The sequence below is a fragment of the Neopelma chrysocephalum genome, unplaced genomic scaffold (assembly GCF_003984885.1).
Source record: "Neopelma chrysocephalum unplaced genomic scaffold, ASM398488v2 Primary Assembly neopelma1_42, whole genome shotgun sequence".
In the NCBI taxonomy this organism is placed as follows: Eukaryota; Metazoa; Chordata; class Aves; order Passeriformes; family Pipridae; genus Neopelma; species Neopelma chrysocephalum.
The window spans coordinates 7,834,808-7,850,870 of NW_020897700.1; the positions used below are offsets into that span (position 1 = coordinate 7,834,808).

Below are 16,063 nucleotides of genomic sequence, written 5' to 3' on the forward strand. Positions count from 1 at the left end.
ACAGTTAATGCAATGAAGTGATAGAAAATCTCTTTGTGTCTTCCCTTACTGAAGGGCATTTTTAAATTTATTTTTTTTTTAGAGTCAGTAACTGTATAAATGCATTAAGAAGCAAGAGACTGGATGTGCAGTCTGTTTCATGTTGCTTATTAACAAAAAAAGGTAGTGAACCAACCATGGTGAAATGGTATTCTTGTTTGTAATGCAGGCTGGTTTTGTTTTAATACCTAGTATGTAAATAATTACTTCAATAGTTTAATGTTTTCCAGAAAAAGGCTACAGAATTGGGTTGCCAAACCAGCGGACATCCTTTTAGATCAAAAGGTACTGTTGGACAGTAATCATAGCACAAAAAGTATGTGTTTGAGTCGTGGGAGCTGGGGTTTCTTTCACCTCATGCTAGCACAGACTTTTAGCCCCAGCTGCAGTTTTGAGAGATGGGGACATCTACCCATCTTTTTAAAGAAGCCTAAGTTAGGAAGAAACAAGACTGCTGAAGCACCTTATTTAAATGTACTGAAATGTTTCAGTTCTGACACCTCAGAAACCTTAACAGAATTTATCTACTTGTCTCCTGATGAGCCCCTCCCAGGTCACTTTCATAGAGCTCATTACACACTTTCAGAGAAAGGAGCCCTTACAAAAGGAAAAGAGGGTAAAGATTCTGAAGGAAGAAATGTGTAAAATCCTCCAGAGTGGACCTTAGTTCTCTGCCTGGGACTCAATGGTGACACCACTGCCCCTGCATGCTGAGAGCAGCAAATTTACCTAGAGTGATGGAGCAGCAGAGCTTTGTCTACAAGCTGTACTCAGAGGTGAAAAACCTGCTGTAGTCTTAGAAAAGTATGACACTGAACAAGGAAATGCCATGATTTGATGTATGTGCTTAGTCAACCCCTGTAAAGGAATAGTAAGTTCTGACCAATACTCAGAACTCTTGTCTATGAAATGCAGTACGCTTGGTTAGATATATTTAATGCTTCTAAACGATTTTCTGAGAACTTTAGGTTGAAGAGTGCTGCATGTGCTTTCTAGCTTTTATTCCTGACTCCTGGCAGTTGAGATACAGGCTAATGACAGCTGTTTAAGAGTGTTCTATAAGCAGTTTTAAATTGCTCAAAAATATCTCCTTGTCTTCCTACTTGTAGTTGAAATGAATAAATGCATTATTCTAAATAGGATAAAATGGGTTTACATGGTAATTGCAATGCACAATCTTTGAAAGTCATCTAATAAGCAGCAACCTTTAACCTACTAAAATTAAGCAATGTGTTTATAAACACTAGGAACTGTGATAATGTCAGGGGTTAGCTTTTTGTAAACGAGTGGGGGCTTGGGCTTTGTTGTTGGAAAACCAGCTGACTGTTGTATAATGGTTATCCCTGATAGTTACTTCCTAAATAAAGACGATTCTTTACCCTGAGTGCTTATGCTGTGCCCTGTCAAATAATTTCGGCGCCTAAATTGGGTGCATCCGAAGAGCTTCACTGAACGCGTTCACACGGTAATTTGCAACCTCCGAGCCGAGTCGCTCGCAGCGGTGCTCCATTGCTGCTCTGTCGCTGCTCCGGCCTTTTCGCTGTGCCCACCGTGGCCGGTGCCGCACGACCTGCAGCCGCGGGGGGGTCGGGCCGCGGCGGGGGCCGGGGCGCGGCGGCCCCTGGGCGGGCGCGGTGCCGGGTCGCCGAGCCGGGCAGGGCCGGGCCGGGCGGCTGTTGGCTGTTGCCATGGCTCCGGCAAGCCGGGGGAGCCCAATGAGCGCTCTGCGGCGGTGCCGAGGGGACCAGCCATTTTGCTTATGGAAAACAATGTGACATATTATGCTGTGCTGTACCGGGGAATAAACAAAAATCCCGTCGGGGGACACAGCAGAAGCGGGCATATAAGTGAGTAATTCCGGCGCCCCAGCGGGCCCGCCAGCTGCCATTTTGACAGGCTCGCGGCTGCCGCTCCCGCCGCTGATCGGAGGAGGTGGAATGCGGGGCGATAATGCTGCATATCTGCTGTCAGGCAGCGGATCGGGGTTTTGTCTTGTAAAGGCGAGGTTCCTCTGCAGTGGTGTCTCGGCAGCTCCCTAGCTGCTGCTCCGAGCGGGAGCCTGGGATCCAGGAGAAGGGTGTCGCCCTTCCTCCCGCCGCTCTGGTGCGCGGCTGGCGCCGGGGCGCGGGTGCTGCTGAGGAGCAGGTGTGCGAGGGCTCGGCCGGGCTCCCGCTGCGGGCTCCGAGCTGCGCCTTGGCAGGTTGGCGTGAGAGCTGCTGCCGCTGGACTCCTCCACAACAGGGATCCGCTCTGCGCCTCGGCTGCGGGGAGAGAGGTACGCCTGAGTGCGGTTCTGTGAGACACAGCTGAGCGCAACTTCCTGCGAGAAATATGCTCCTCTAGGTATCTGTGCGTTGAAAGGTTGGCTTTGGTCAGTGGCTGGTTCAGAGTGGTTGCTGAATTAATTGATCTGACCGCGTTTTCCTTAAGTGTTTCGATATGGTGTGTTCCATATGGTTGCTGATTCAGAAGGATGTTTCCAATAGTTGATAAAATTTTATGCCTGCACTAGAAGGCAAGGATTATTTTTTTGTTTGGATTTTTATTGTGCTTTTTACCATCAGGATAGCATGGGTGAAATAAAATATCATAGAACTCGTGAGCACGTTCGAAAAGCTGTACATTGCTGAGTTCATCATTAGTGGATTTCCATGCATTGTGTTCAGCCTCAGCGTTAGATTTAAATTGTCCAACTGCTGCTGTGCAGTATGTAGGTCATAATAAAAAGCAGCTTTTTCACCAGCTTTCAATGGACTGCATGCCCCAGTGCTGTGGCTGATTAGTTTGTGGTACTTGTGCTGTTAAGAGTAGTGGTATTATAGCTGGCTCACACCTCCTTTTTAAAGATATCGCACGTACCGTGCTAGACAGAGCACAACACACCCATTGTGTCCCTCCGTTTGGCGTTCAGTAAAAGGAAGGAAACGAGCACTCCACATGGAGCACCAGCACATTAATAGCACAAGACGGTTAAACTTTTATTGAACAATCAGTGATTCTGACATAGTCTATTGAAGGTAGAGAAAATAAAAACACTAAGACAAATGTAATGGGAGGGGTCTTCTAATAGGCACTGTATGTTAGCGCTGTAGATTTTCAGTGCAAAATTAATTGTTCTGAACAGTTATTAATCACAACACATCTGCTTTAGAGGTGAAAACTCTAGTTAGACCTAGGTCAATAAAACCGCAATCCCTCCAGACTAACGTTTCTATTAAAAGTAGCATTTTCCAAATTACCAACTGTATTCTTATGCAGTAATGCAGTTTCGGAATTAGCTAGTACTGAAATGCATTAAATTATTCTGACAACTGAAACAAATTTTCTGATTCACCTTGCATCTATAGAAAATGAGATGATATTTTGGTCTGAAGTCTTCTTTAATAATTATGTGGATTTAAATCACACTGAAATGAGCCATTTGTTTGGACAGTTGAGTGGGCATAAAATCAAGAATTTGAAGTCTGGTGTCTTTATAGTTAAATTAGTAACCAGTGCTGTGTAACTAGGAGCCAAATTCCAATGTGTTGTTTCTGTATATATCCTGCAAAGGCACTTGAACAAGCACGTTCAGCAGCAATCCCCCAAATGAGACATTGCAGTATATAATTGGATTGCTACTATGCATTTTTTCTATTAGGAAAGCTCCATTTTACTTGAATCATTCCAGGATTTTGATTTTTGGCAAATGCACATCCTAACTTCTTTTTCTATACCTCTGTGTAGGGGTCACACAGTAAGTGGTTTAGAGAACTGCCTTTATCTGTGTTCTATAAAGTGGAATGTGCATTTGCAGTGTGGTACTGTATGAATATTTATGATTGAGTCTGTTATTATGATGAAAATTATGAGCAAGCAGAGCTAGTATTTAAGATGTTGGTAAGCCTTAAACAAAGAGATAGACAGCTTTTGTTACAACAATAAAAAACGTGGATAAAGCAGCGTGCAAAAAGTGAAGGATCTTGTAGTTCAAGGTGGATATAACCTCACTACAAAGAATTTAAGGTGTTATGAAAACAAGTGAAGACTAGCTATGACTAATCACTAAACAGTATGCACCCATTAGGTGCATCCTATTAGTCTCTATTATTTAAACCAATATTCTGTACCCTTTCCATTCTGCTTTTCTCCTTTTGTTGTTTTTCTCATATCAGTTCCCAGCTTCCCTCTCTTTCCGTACTGTCTCTTTGACAACATCTGATCCCCTCAGAGCTATTTGTAAATCAAATCGGTGACTGTCAGTAATGGACATGGAGGTGCTGCAATAGAATCTGGTGCAGAGGAAGAATTTAAATGAGTTAGAGGTAAGAAACAGAACTAAGTAATGAGCGTATCCAGTATGAACTAATTCCACATGATGTAAGATATAAAGGCCTAGAATTGGGTCACTGATGTAGGAATCAAGGGGGCATGCAGTGGGAGGGACATTTTTCATATCATGATAAATTGTAGTTATAAACAGAAGATTTACAAGAAGACCTTGACAATAATATGACATAAGACAAATAGGGTATTTTTGCACTAGAATTGGTAGTATTTAGTTCCTGTTGAAGTCTAAAAGTTTTACAGGTTTCAGTAGAGCCACGGTTTCTATCAAGAGATGATTATACATTATTTGAAAGCCTTCAGGTTATGCAAAGTCAGGCTCTCTCTTGGTCAGCAGAGATGTAAATAACATCAGCTGTCATACTTTAAAATTACAGTCACTTCGAATATTTTTTTTGACAGATGACCTTAGAAGGTGACTGTGGGTCCATGTGTCACTATAAAACAGGATACTAACAAAGCAAAAGCAGGCAGATGAATCCTTAAATGCAGTATCATAGGAGCAGGTGCAAACAGTAATAGAAATAAGAGACCAGGATGACCAAAGAAGGTAGAATCAAGTGTAACAGCTTTTTTGGTATGTTCTTTGTTTAAAAAATTAGCTTTAAGCACACAGTGATAAGCATCAGCCAGCCATGGGGTGTGTGGAGCACAGTAACCTTTATCTACCCCACAGCCTATGGACTATTCTCGTACTTACATGTACGACCAACCTGTGAGCAAGAATACAGATGGTATGTGCCCAGGGAAGACACTCAGATATCGAATTAGGGTACACTGTATGATGTTACACTGTGGAATGGCTGAATGTCTCTTCTGTACTGCAAGGATCAGGTATTGAATATAATGCATCAATTATGAGGTTGCATCTGGAATGCACAAACTGCATCCATCACGTGTGACATTGGAACAGTATTTCTGCTCCAGTGAAGCTGTCTGCACAAACATAGAAATAGAAGTTGTCAATTTCTGCTTGTTTGTAAACTAGAATTTTATAAATGTATACTTTGGTATTATGTCCTACTGCTGTGATATCGATCCTTTCCCATGTCATTATTTCATATTACATTAAGGATGTTACTGCTGCCAGTTTGACTTTTCTTTTTCTACTATTGTATGACTTCCTATTTGAGAGTGACTGTACCGTAGATACTCTGTGTTCATTTTTCTTCAAATAGTCTGGCAAACATGAAAATGTTTTGACAAAAGCTGGCCTTTCTGAAATTATGAGGCTTCTTAACATTCTAGAGCTAAAACAAAAGCAAAAAAGACTTTCGAAGGCACTGATGTAATGGAAAACTTCATGTATGGGAGGGAAAAAGGAGAGAAGTAAGTACTTAAAAGGGCAGCACGTATCTTTGAGTAAAGGCATGCTGGATGACCAAATTTTAGATCTACTCCTGCTTTCAGTGTTTTTAAAGCATGAAATGTATTTTTCTGTTCAGATGTATTGTTCCATAAGAGTGATACATCATAGCTAATGCTGCTGTAAAGTAGGAAATTCCAAAGGCGGACCCTTTTCTTCTGTTATTTCTAACTTCTTTCCCTAAATAGATTGATTTTTTTCAACTTTCTGTACTGAATACAGATAGTGTTCTGACTCATCCACCCTTAAAAACCTCACCAACCACCATCAGGGGGTTGAATAGCACAGATGTGGTTCTGTGTCCTTAAGTAACTCGAGTAGCATAGTGCACTTTTTTAAGAAGTGATGCTGAAAATCCTGAGTCTCAAAGGATGGTGGGAAAAAATAAAAATGACAGGAAAAGCAAAAATTCTTCCTCTCAGTCTTTTCTATGATCAAACTATATAGTAAACTTTTTCATTAACCTTTTCAGAAAATAACTTAAATAATGCTGAGATATAGAATAATGAAAGCTTTACTTCTTTTTAGAGAACTTGTCTTGCATTTTGTGTGCAAGTGTTAAAGCAGTGTACAGCTGAACTGTTTTATGGGTAACTAAAAGCTATCCCTAGTTTAGCAGCAGTGGCTGATTAAATTTGTCTGCAAGCATAGTGGTTTTATTCTTTTGCTTCTTCAGGACCCAAAAAATAGGCAGGGATGCGTGATCAAACCAAATGAAAATGGAATCAGTAACTGCAATTCTCATAGTTGAAAGTCAAATTCATCGAGGTTTGTAAGAACAGTAAAATGCATTGATTTCTAAAGGTTGCATTTGTTTATAGGATCAAGTTATGCTAATCAGAAATCAGTAGTTGTGGCTGAAGGTCAAAAGTAGGTGGAAGGATCTTTTTGTTTTTTCAAATAGTTTAAAAGCAACAGGTCTGGTTCCTTACTGAATTTTTATTTTATTTTTCTGAGAAGTGTCAATAGGTGATGTCCCAGTTCAACTACAGGAAGACTGAAAGGTAGTTCCTAAGAGGCTTAGGGTTGGACAGTGTAGCCCATACTGAAAAGGGGTGAGAACTATGTCAGAAGCATGACATCCATAGAGTGTTCTTCTCAACATGATGCCGTGTTGTCTGGGGACTCTGAATTAACTGTAGCCTGAATGTAAAGCTTCAGCACCATAGCGCACCTTGAGTGCTACCAAGTCTAACAAAGCCATGTATCTATCAGTGGGATTGACTTCCTGAAAGTTAATATTTTTCAAAGTTTAGTTTTAGCAAATAGTGATGTGGAGAGGCTGTCCATGATTCAGTTATTTGGATCAATTCTGATGTCTGAAAAATGTATGAACTGGAAATTACATGTTACTACAGAGGGTCTCTGTGCATATCAGCAGTATTTTCACTATTTGAAGTGACCACAAGGAAAAAGTAGTGATTCAGGCAATGGAACAAAGCATGGTGTAGGCTGTTAAACTGCATGCTTTGAATATTGTCTGGTTTAGAATGTTCGTTTTCTCTTAGTAACAAAAAATGAGACACAGTTATAAAACCAAAAATATTTTCATTTTTGTAAAAGTAAAGGTGATCTTAAATCAAGATGTCATTGGCACCAAGTTTTCAAGCAGGTGCAAAACGACATTTCTAAGGTAGTGAATGCCTGTTTCTCGCTGAATTTCGTATTTGTTTAAGAACTTCAAATTCTCCTTTCTGTTGAGCAGATAATATGAGCTTTTTTAGTACCTTGGACTATGATAAATGAGTGAGAGTAAATAATTGATATGAGGTGATTATTGATTAGTGAGAATTATGAAGAGTAGTATTTCAGAAAGGTTGTTTAGTAAATCTCTAGCACAGTATGTTTTGCTCTCTCTGATGAAGCAGCCATCCTGGGCCATCATAAGGAATGGGCTAATGCATTAGATGGCCCAAGCTCTGGTTTGGTATTTCAGCTGCTGTTTTTAAACATCGTGAGACATCTGTGGAAGGTTTGAATTTCAAATTGACTGTAGCTTTTGAGGCAATCCTAAGCTCTAGTGATTGGGCTAGATGAAATATGTAATAAATAATTCCCTTTTGAATATAGAGGTCACACTACTGACTTTTGTGAATTTGGTGCTTTGCACTTCTTAAAATCTTAAGCAGTTATTGTCTGATTTAGGTATCAACACTGGTTTCTTTTCCTACTAATAGTAAGATTTTAGAGACAAGCAATAGTAAAGATTTTTGAGACAAGCAAGCAGTAGAAACCCAAAGGGGTGCTAATGCATACATTGCATCATACATACTCAGTATTTATAATTTAATTCGTATATTGATCAGGTACATCACGCTGCTCCTTCCAGCCAGTTATGCAGTTTGCATATTTTAATAAGCAAATTATGACAGAAGCCAGCAGTTTCCAGCACAAATTTAATTTAATTTAATTTCTAGTGAATTTCTAATGAATGTTTGGGGAGTTCCCTAGAACTCTAAGCAGTGACATTCTCCCAGATAATCAAATTCATGGTAATTGCACTGTTTTTCTTTTGGAAAAATCTGTATTTGTTAGGAATCTGGAGGAAATAATTATTTCAGTGTGACTGATGCAATCAACTGGTTTATTTTGAATAAGTAAAATATAAAAGAGGCTAATCAAATAAAGTGCTACTGTATGAGAGTGAAGAGAGAGGCTGACAGGTTTGACAGTAGAATAAAGACCAAACCAAATGCTTTGTTTTGACATACATGCAGATAATCAGGCAAATTCAAGTCTTTTAAGAGACCTCTTCTGTAAGGGTCACTTTACAGATACAGATCATGTAATCTGAGCCTTGCAGATTATCATTCTACTTTTAAACAAGTAAAGGAGAGAGGTTTTTAATTCCTTATTTGCATAGCTGTAGATTTACACGTTCACATGCTTTTGCCAGTGACATTTGATTCTCAGATGACTGATTTACAGTCTTGAGCAAAGGCCAGATTCAGGACACACTTTGTCAGGACTGCAAAATCTACAAAACTTGTTTGGAAGCCTGCACCTGTTGTATTCAACACATACTATAGTGGAGCAGTAGGAGGATGCCTTCCAGCTTGAGGCAGTACTTTTCTTATGAGCAAGGTAATAGTAGTTGCAGAGATGTTATGCTAAATTTATCCAGGTGTGAATTTGTTTACTTTTTGCAATATTTAGTGGTATAATTGTCTTAAACATAATTCTCTAAAATCAGTTACTGCTTAGATAAAAAACAAACGTATCAGTTTGACTAAAAGACTACCAAAAGTATAACAGCAAGTAGGTGTTATGCATTCCACCTTCATTTCTGGCATTCTTTGTGTCTTTAGCCAGCAGAAGAGAAATGGCAGATGAATTATTTCCTAATGAATGGATAAAAAGACTGTCATCTGAATTGCTATTTGAAAGAAACTCTTGTGTTTAAGTAATTATTTTTGTCGATATTAGATAATCGCCATGCAGAGAAAGGATTGGGGTCAAGTTCACTTTGCAATAGTTTCTGTACATAAAAGATGGAACACACCTGATGTAAAGGTAAACTGAAGAGCAGGTTTATTAACAGATGGCTTTGACCACTGCTTGACTATCATACCAGTGGTTTCCTCATTTCCTGTAGCAGAAGTGAAAATTTAAAAGATGTCTGAGGAGAAAGCAAATAGTAGCTTTGTAGATGAACTTGGGAAGTGTTCTTTTAATGAAAGGATGCTACTTCTTATGAATGGATGAAATGTATGTGGGAACATTTTAGCAGATATTGTCTACAGTTGTGTTGAGAGTTTGGGGAGTTACAAGAGGAGACAGGACCCCTGTTCTAGGGTAGGGACAAGCATGGTGGCTTCAAAAACAAAAAAACTAGACTGGTCTCACGGGGTGCGTCTTGCATAAATCAGAATGCACATTACTTAAAACTGTGGGCTCAGACACTGTAGTTAAATTGTGTGCTGCCAAGAGGCCTAAACAATAGCATTCTTGATGGGGGACCAAAAAAAATTGCAAATCGGACTTCAGAAATGATGTGAAGTCAGTCCTCTCAGGAAAAGCTACAACACATGCTTAGGAGAGTGAAGGGGGAACAAGTGTGAAGGAACATGAGCCAGGTCCTTGAAAAAATCACGTTTGAGTATCCAAGGTTTTTTGTGCGTTTTTTATTAAGAAAGAAAAAAGAAAGGTCATATTTGCATTCTAGTCAGGTTTCTCACCTATACACAGTGTGCCAGGGCAACCCACAGATTTAATTTTTTAAATTGTTTTTTAGTCTTCATATGGACACTTAGGAGTTCCAATTGAAATTTGTAGATTTGAAAACAAATTGATCTCCTTCTGTGGTTTTATTCTTTGTGTTGTGTTTAGTTCTTGGGAGATGCAAATGGTTGAGACTTGGCTCTTCATAAGCGCTTTAGATGAAGTGTTAGAAGTTTGGCCCGTGGTTTCAATTAGACAGTTATGTGACCACCTGTTATGGAAATGGAATTCACTCTAGCAGTCCTCCACCAGCAATGGAATAATGCAGTTCTGAGGATAGGGGTCAGGCAGTAGGTAGCTTGGTAGGAAGTCTAACACTTCATAAAAGAAGAGGCTGTGGTACTCAATTTAGCTGGCCATTGTAGGAGGGGGAACTTGGTTGTCTGACTCTGAAGTCAGTACCTCAAACAATCTATGAAACTGCTATTTACACTGAGCGGTCTTCTACCTCTGCTGTGTCTGTATATTCGTTGACAATTCTCTAGTTGCTGTCCTTTGGTTTTGTAACAAATTGTTTTAACTGGGCCAATTTTGTCCATTAGAATGTTGGTGGGATATCTTGTGTGTTTTGCTTTGTATACACGTGGATTAAGGACTGCACATCTGTTATGGAAATTGTCCATTTTGCAGTGCGTTACTTGATTTTCAAATTATCACCTGAGCTGGAAGCTTGGAGTGGCTTGATTACATTGCAGGCTTTCTTGTGGGTAGTCCTGTCAAATTAGTGTAGTCCTGTCATCTTTCATATTGTATAAATTGTAGTTAGACTTCTATGGACTTTATCTTCCAGTGCGTTTAGGAACAGCTTCGCTTTATGTTCATTAAAAGTGTGTTTTTCTGAACTAATTGCAGATAATGCTGTGAAAGTTTTACATTCAATACCTAAAATTGTAAAAACAAGATAATAATACATGTAAATTAAATCTTCTTAAAAGAAGCCACTGCATTTGAATTTTGGACTTATTTTCTCTAGTGTTGACGTGGATAGTTTTTACTGAGGACTTTTTTAAAGAGCTAAAAGGATTTTTAGCTTTTCTTTGGCCAAAAGCAAGTAGTTTTCTTAATGAACGTTTTTAGGGATAAGTTTGGAACTATACTCTGAGGCCCTTACCGTTTTGGGGGGTACAGTATACAATTTTAAATTTTTATCCTTATATTTTCAAAACTGTGAAATCAAATTTCTTATTTCTCATAAGCCTGAATTATGAGAATTCCTGCTGCAAGTACTGAAATGGTGATTCAAGTTTGAGCTTGTAACAATCTAGTCTGAGTAAGACTTTTATAAGCAAGGTCATGACTTCAAGGTAGTTGTTCTTCTGTGGCTTACCTCAGACCTGGGTGTATATAGTATTCTTTAAAAAGATACATTCTAAAAAAGGAACTTAGAATTTATTTCAATGTTTGTTTGAAGAGATAAGTTTAGCAAAATAAAGCTTACAAATGAAATTATTATTTTCTGGTATTTTTGGAAGCTTTTGTTGATCTGTTTTCTCCCTTTGAAGGCAAAGGTAGGAATCCTCCCTGAATTCATTAAAAATAGTTACAGTAAATTTGTGTACTTTTAAAATGCCAGTGAAAAGGCCTTAGCATCCAGCTTTTTGCTATTCTAGTTTTATATTCAGCCCAAAATGCCTGTAAATTTATTTTGAAGAATATTGGAAAGATTTAAATAAAAGATGAAAAAAGTTTTGCACTTGTGTCTATTTTGTGTCACTTGAAATAAATGAACTTATTATTATTATTATTATTATTATTATTATTATTATTATTATTTGCATAGACATTTAAGTCCTACTATCATTAGTAAGATCTGTGCTGAAAAGGTTGGCAGCATCTTGAATGAATCTGCTAACTTTATTTACAGTATATTTATAACTGGAAATGGCTTTACATATTTATATGCACACCATATTTTTGGGATGTTCTGATAGATAAATAGTTCTGCCTTTTAAAACTTGATGAACGTCAGAAGTTACTTTCAAATTATGCTGTGCATTTCAAGCTGGGATCCTACCAAATGCTAACCAGATTTTGCAAATTGAGGTCAATATTGTTTTGGTGTTTCATCATCTAACTTTCTGTTCTGTCTGTATCAGACACACCTGCAAGTTTGAAATGTCACCATCAAAATCAAGGTAAGGGGTCACCTTAGCTTCATAAAGAGGAGGAATCAGGAAATAGAGATATTGTATAGTCATTTCAAAGGTAGCAAGTTTCAATGTTGGATCATAAAAATATTGTGTGTGTTGACTTCTTTAGGTGTGGATCACATAAAAGCATAGAGGTTTGTTTTGTTTATATTTCAGTGCTATTTCTCTTTTTAAAAGTACTATTAAAATGGTTTGAACTACTCAACTTAGAGACATTTTAGACTTGTGTCCTTGACTTATGTGTTTCTAGTTCATGCCAACCATCTCTCGTTAGCTAATTTTATTATAAATAAGCTGTGCAGACACTACATAGAACTATTAGTGATCCCCCTCCCCCCCCATTGTTGTACTCTGGTTTCAAACTCTAGTCTTCAGAAAACTGTCAATCATATATCATTTCTTTTCATCCTGCTCATCAGAATGCAAAGACTAAAAAAATAACAATAAATGCTTTTCTAATGTTTGTAAGAGCAATTTGTTTAATGGCTGTAGGCATCAAATTTACATGAGCCTAAATTTTAAGTCATTGGGTTCATAGCAGAAGGCAAGGCAACACAAACAGAGAAACAGTTTAATGTGTTTTGGACACTAAATTTGTAATAATTAAACTTCTGCTAAAATATATCTGATGTCTACTTTTGATGTTTTTATGTACAAAGCTGTAATTTGACAATTTTTTTACCTCTACCTTCTCTTTCAGGAAGTAAAATAGAAAACTGTGACTAACTATCCTGTGTAAATTCTGTAGAGAAAAGTTATCTTTCAATGTCTCAATTTTGTTTTTTGATATATGTAAAGCTTTCAAATATATTTTAGAAAAAGAGGATACCAGAAGTCACTGACTTCATCCTTCAGTTTTCTTAACCTTCGTTAGTCTATTGTTGCTTGCAGTGATCTTTGTCTAAGGATTAGAATTGAGAATTTCTGTTTTGAACAGTAATTGCATCAAGGTCATGAAAAATTGAACAGCCTTGAGGGCACAAAAGGGTCTTTTGAGCTGTTATTATTAATAGGAGGATGAATTCGAAAAGCAGAGGATGTAAAAGTTTTGAGGAAGTAAACAATTTCTAGGAAGGGAAATCTGCCTTTCCATATGTTTATTTTTCAAAGAGAGGAAATTACCTAATAAGTGAAAAACTTGAGGGATACAAAATAGAATATCTACTTCAGATTATATTACCTTTAGCTTCCAGTTCTCACGTATCTTAAAAACTCTCTGAACGTGACTGTCACGTTTTCATTTCTGCTCTTCAAGTCTTCTTTTGTGTAACTTCAACTGCCATGGATTTAGGTTTATGGTATGGACACAGGTGTTCCTTCCTCTACCCAATGTGCAAAATATGTATATTCATATTGTTCCAACTCTTTGTTTGTTGCTGTTTGAGAATATTTTCAAGGACTTTTCTGTCCACCTGTCTAGTTGGCACTGACCTTTGTTACATGAATTGGGATCCATTAAAAGGCCTAATTATCTTAAGTATATGCTGCATCTCGTAAAAAATGTGTGTGCTCATACTACACTGGCTACCAGAAGTGGAGATGGAAAGGAAGTCTTATGTTAGAATCATGTCTGTAGACTATCTTCCTTGTGGAAGAATTTATTTGTTCGGGGAGAAAACCTTTGGTGGAAAACATGGCTGCAGTTTTGGATTCTTCAGTAATTAATGATGTTCACTGATCAGCAGTGAAAGTGTACTGATGGAGGAGAACTAGGAAATTTCTAAAAATCCTTTAAGTAATGTCACCCACAACAACTTTGATCTTCTCATTGCTCTACTTGCCACTTAAACGAGGATCAAGTTCCGTTAGCTTAAAAATTAGTTTTGTCCTACAGATAAGGCAAAACAGAGCAATTAACTGGGAACACAACTGTAACATCCCGTGTTGCCTTAACCACCACAAACATCAGCTTGGCTTTCCCCAGCTAAGAAAGGCATGAATACAGCTCAAACAAGTGTTTCAGACTAAGAGCTGGCTCTGCAATTAAGGGTGCTGTGGAGAACACAAATAGCAAACAAAAGCGGTGGAAGAGCTCTCATTTTCACTTAGCTGAAGCAATACATGATAAATGACTACATGACAATGTACTTCTGTTAACAAGAAGACAAAACAAACAGAAGCTCAGCACTGATTTCCTGAGCCTTTCTCCTAGTGGGCTAGGACTAAGTGGGGTATAGAGTATCCAGTGGGGTGTTTTGACAGCATGCTATAACTTCACCTTTGGAAGCTGAAGAACCTCATAGAAACCAAGTCCTCCCGTGCCTCCAAGCTACTAGTGTGAGGAATTTCTGGGGAAATTATGATCTTCAGGAATAAAGAGAATTGAACAGGAACAGATCAGTTTTCTGCTTTAGGAACTTCCTGTTGAGGATGATACATCAAATTACAGAAGAGAAATTGCCCACATGATTTACCATCACAAACAAACAAACAAAACAAAACAAAACGAAACCTCATTTAACAGCTTCCTCCTGCTATATCATTCCCTTTCTTAACATAATTATGTAACTTACATGTCCTCAGAGTTACAACTATCTGTATTTGGATTGTCTGAAAATTACCAGTTTCAGTAATACTGCAATTGGGGTGTCAAGATTTTCAAATCCAAAAGTTCAGTTGCAAGTTCTCTGTGGCATATAACTTTCTTGTAGTGATGGTACTTCTCTGACCAACTGCACTTGAGCTTACAGATTGGGTCCTTACGTTTATCTACCGATGTGTGAGAGGAAAAGAAAACATGAGGCACCTACTGTCTGCATCTCTCTGGGAATCATCAACAATGATACCTGTTAAAGCCTATCTTTGGTGTCGTAATTTATTTCATAAAACCTTGAGAACCTTAATGTTTCTAACTAAGATATACATTGATGCTGATCACACTCTGATGCCCTGGGTTTTCCATTCTGATTCTTGCAGTCTTAGAGCTTTCAAACTTCTCTGCAGGAATCAGTTTGTGCTGTGTGTAATTTATCTATTGTCTCTCTGTGTAGGCCTAACTTCGTAGCTGTAGTCAGTGCTTGCAATAGCATGAAACCACAAGCTTGGCAGACCACTTATAGCTGATTGGAAGTATAAGGGCGAGATACAGCTTTACTGTGCCCACTGAGCTGATTGGGGCAGTAGAATATGTGTGGTGTGGTCCGTGGCAGTAATTCAGCTCTACTCTTGAATAAGGTGATTTCTAAATCTGTAAGAGTTTTTTGATTGGAGTCCCAATTTAATATAGTATTATCTTAAAGTCATATTGCTTTCTTTAGCATAATCTATTGGCTAAACCTCACTGATATCTATGGCTACCTACCTGCAGGCCCTCAAACTTGCTGTGCTGTATGCACCATATAAAAAAAGTGTAGCTTGGCAGTTGGGCTGCTCTAGTTCTGCTTGACTTGTGTGTGTTTGGAATTTGAGCTTGATTGTGTGTATCTAAATCACCTAAACTGCTACGTTTCTCACTTAAATTACAGGAAAGGACAATTTGGTCTGAGATAGAAAAAAACAATTAATGCGAAGGATACCTAAGTACTGGAGTATCTGCATAAGTTGGGATATCTTTCTTGTTGGATGCCTTTTGAAACAGATTGATCGAATGTCATGGCAGACTGATCGAATGTCTCTCAGGAATGATACATTTACTGTTGATTTTCCTGTTGAACAAGATGACCTGGAGATCCCTTCTCTTTGATGATAGAAGGGATCATAGGAGAGCTGACTCAAATTGTCTGCTGCTTCTAATAGCATTCAAAGTCAGAATAGTTTGTGACTTCCTACAAACTGATAGGGCTTGGTTTGTAGCCAGCTCTCTATCTCTTTTCACACCCTTCGTGAATAATGAGCCTATCACTTCTGTCTCATCGAAAATCTCTTCAGAACCAGTTCAGAGAAACAACTCCTGGGAAGGCCTAAGAGTATGTGGTAAAAGCACCAGGGTGGAGTAGAGGTGCAAAATCACCTCCATTAACCT

General features: G+C 38.4%; 2 protein-coding genes across 7 annotated transcripts in view; one reads left to right on the forward strand and one right to left on the reverse strand.

The window, feature by feature from the left end:
- Window positions 1-1,729, reverse strand: part of LOC113964503 — an 89,683-nt gene extending 87,954 nt beyond the window's left edge. Inside the window, exon 1 of the mRNA XM_027676854.1 lies at window positions 1,489-1,729. Within this exon, the coding sequence (XP_027532655.1) occupies window positions 1,489-1,729 (241 nt within the window). The remainder of the gene's footprint in view (window positions 1-1,488) is intronic.
- Window positions 1,730-1,784: 55 nt separating this feature from the next.
- SORBS2 (sorbin and SH3 domain containing 2) overlaps window positions 1,785-16,063 on the forward strand; it is a 156,179-nt gene continuing 141,900 nt past the window's right edge. For all 6 annotated transcript variants that reach the window (XM_027676573.1, XM_027676590.1, XM_027676582.1 and 3 more), the window contains exon 1: window positions 1,785-1,886. The gene's annotated coding sequence lies outside the window, so the exon portion shown is untranslated. The remainder of the gene's footprint in view (window positions 1,887-16,063) is intronic.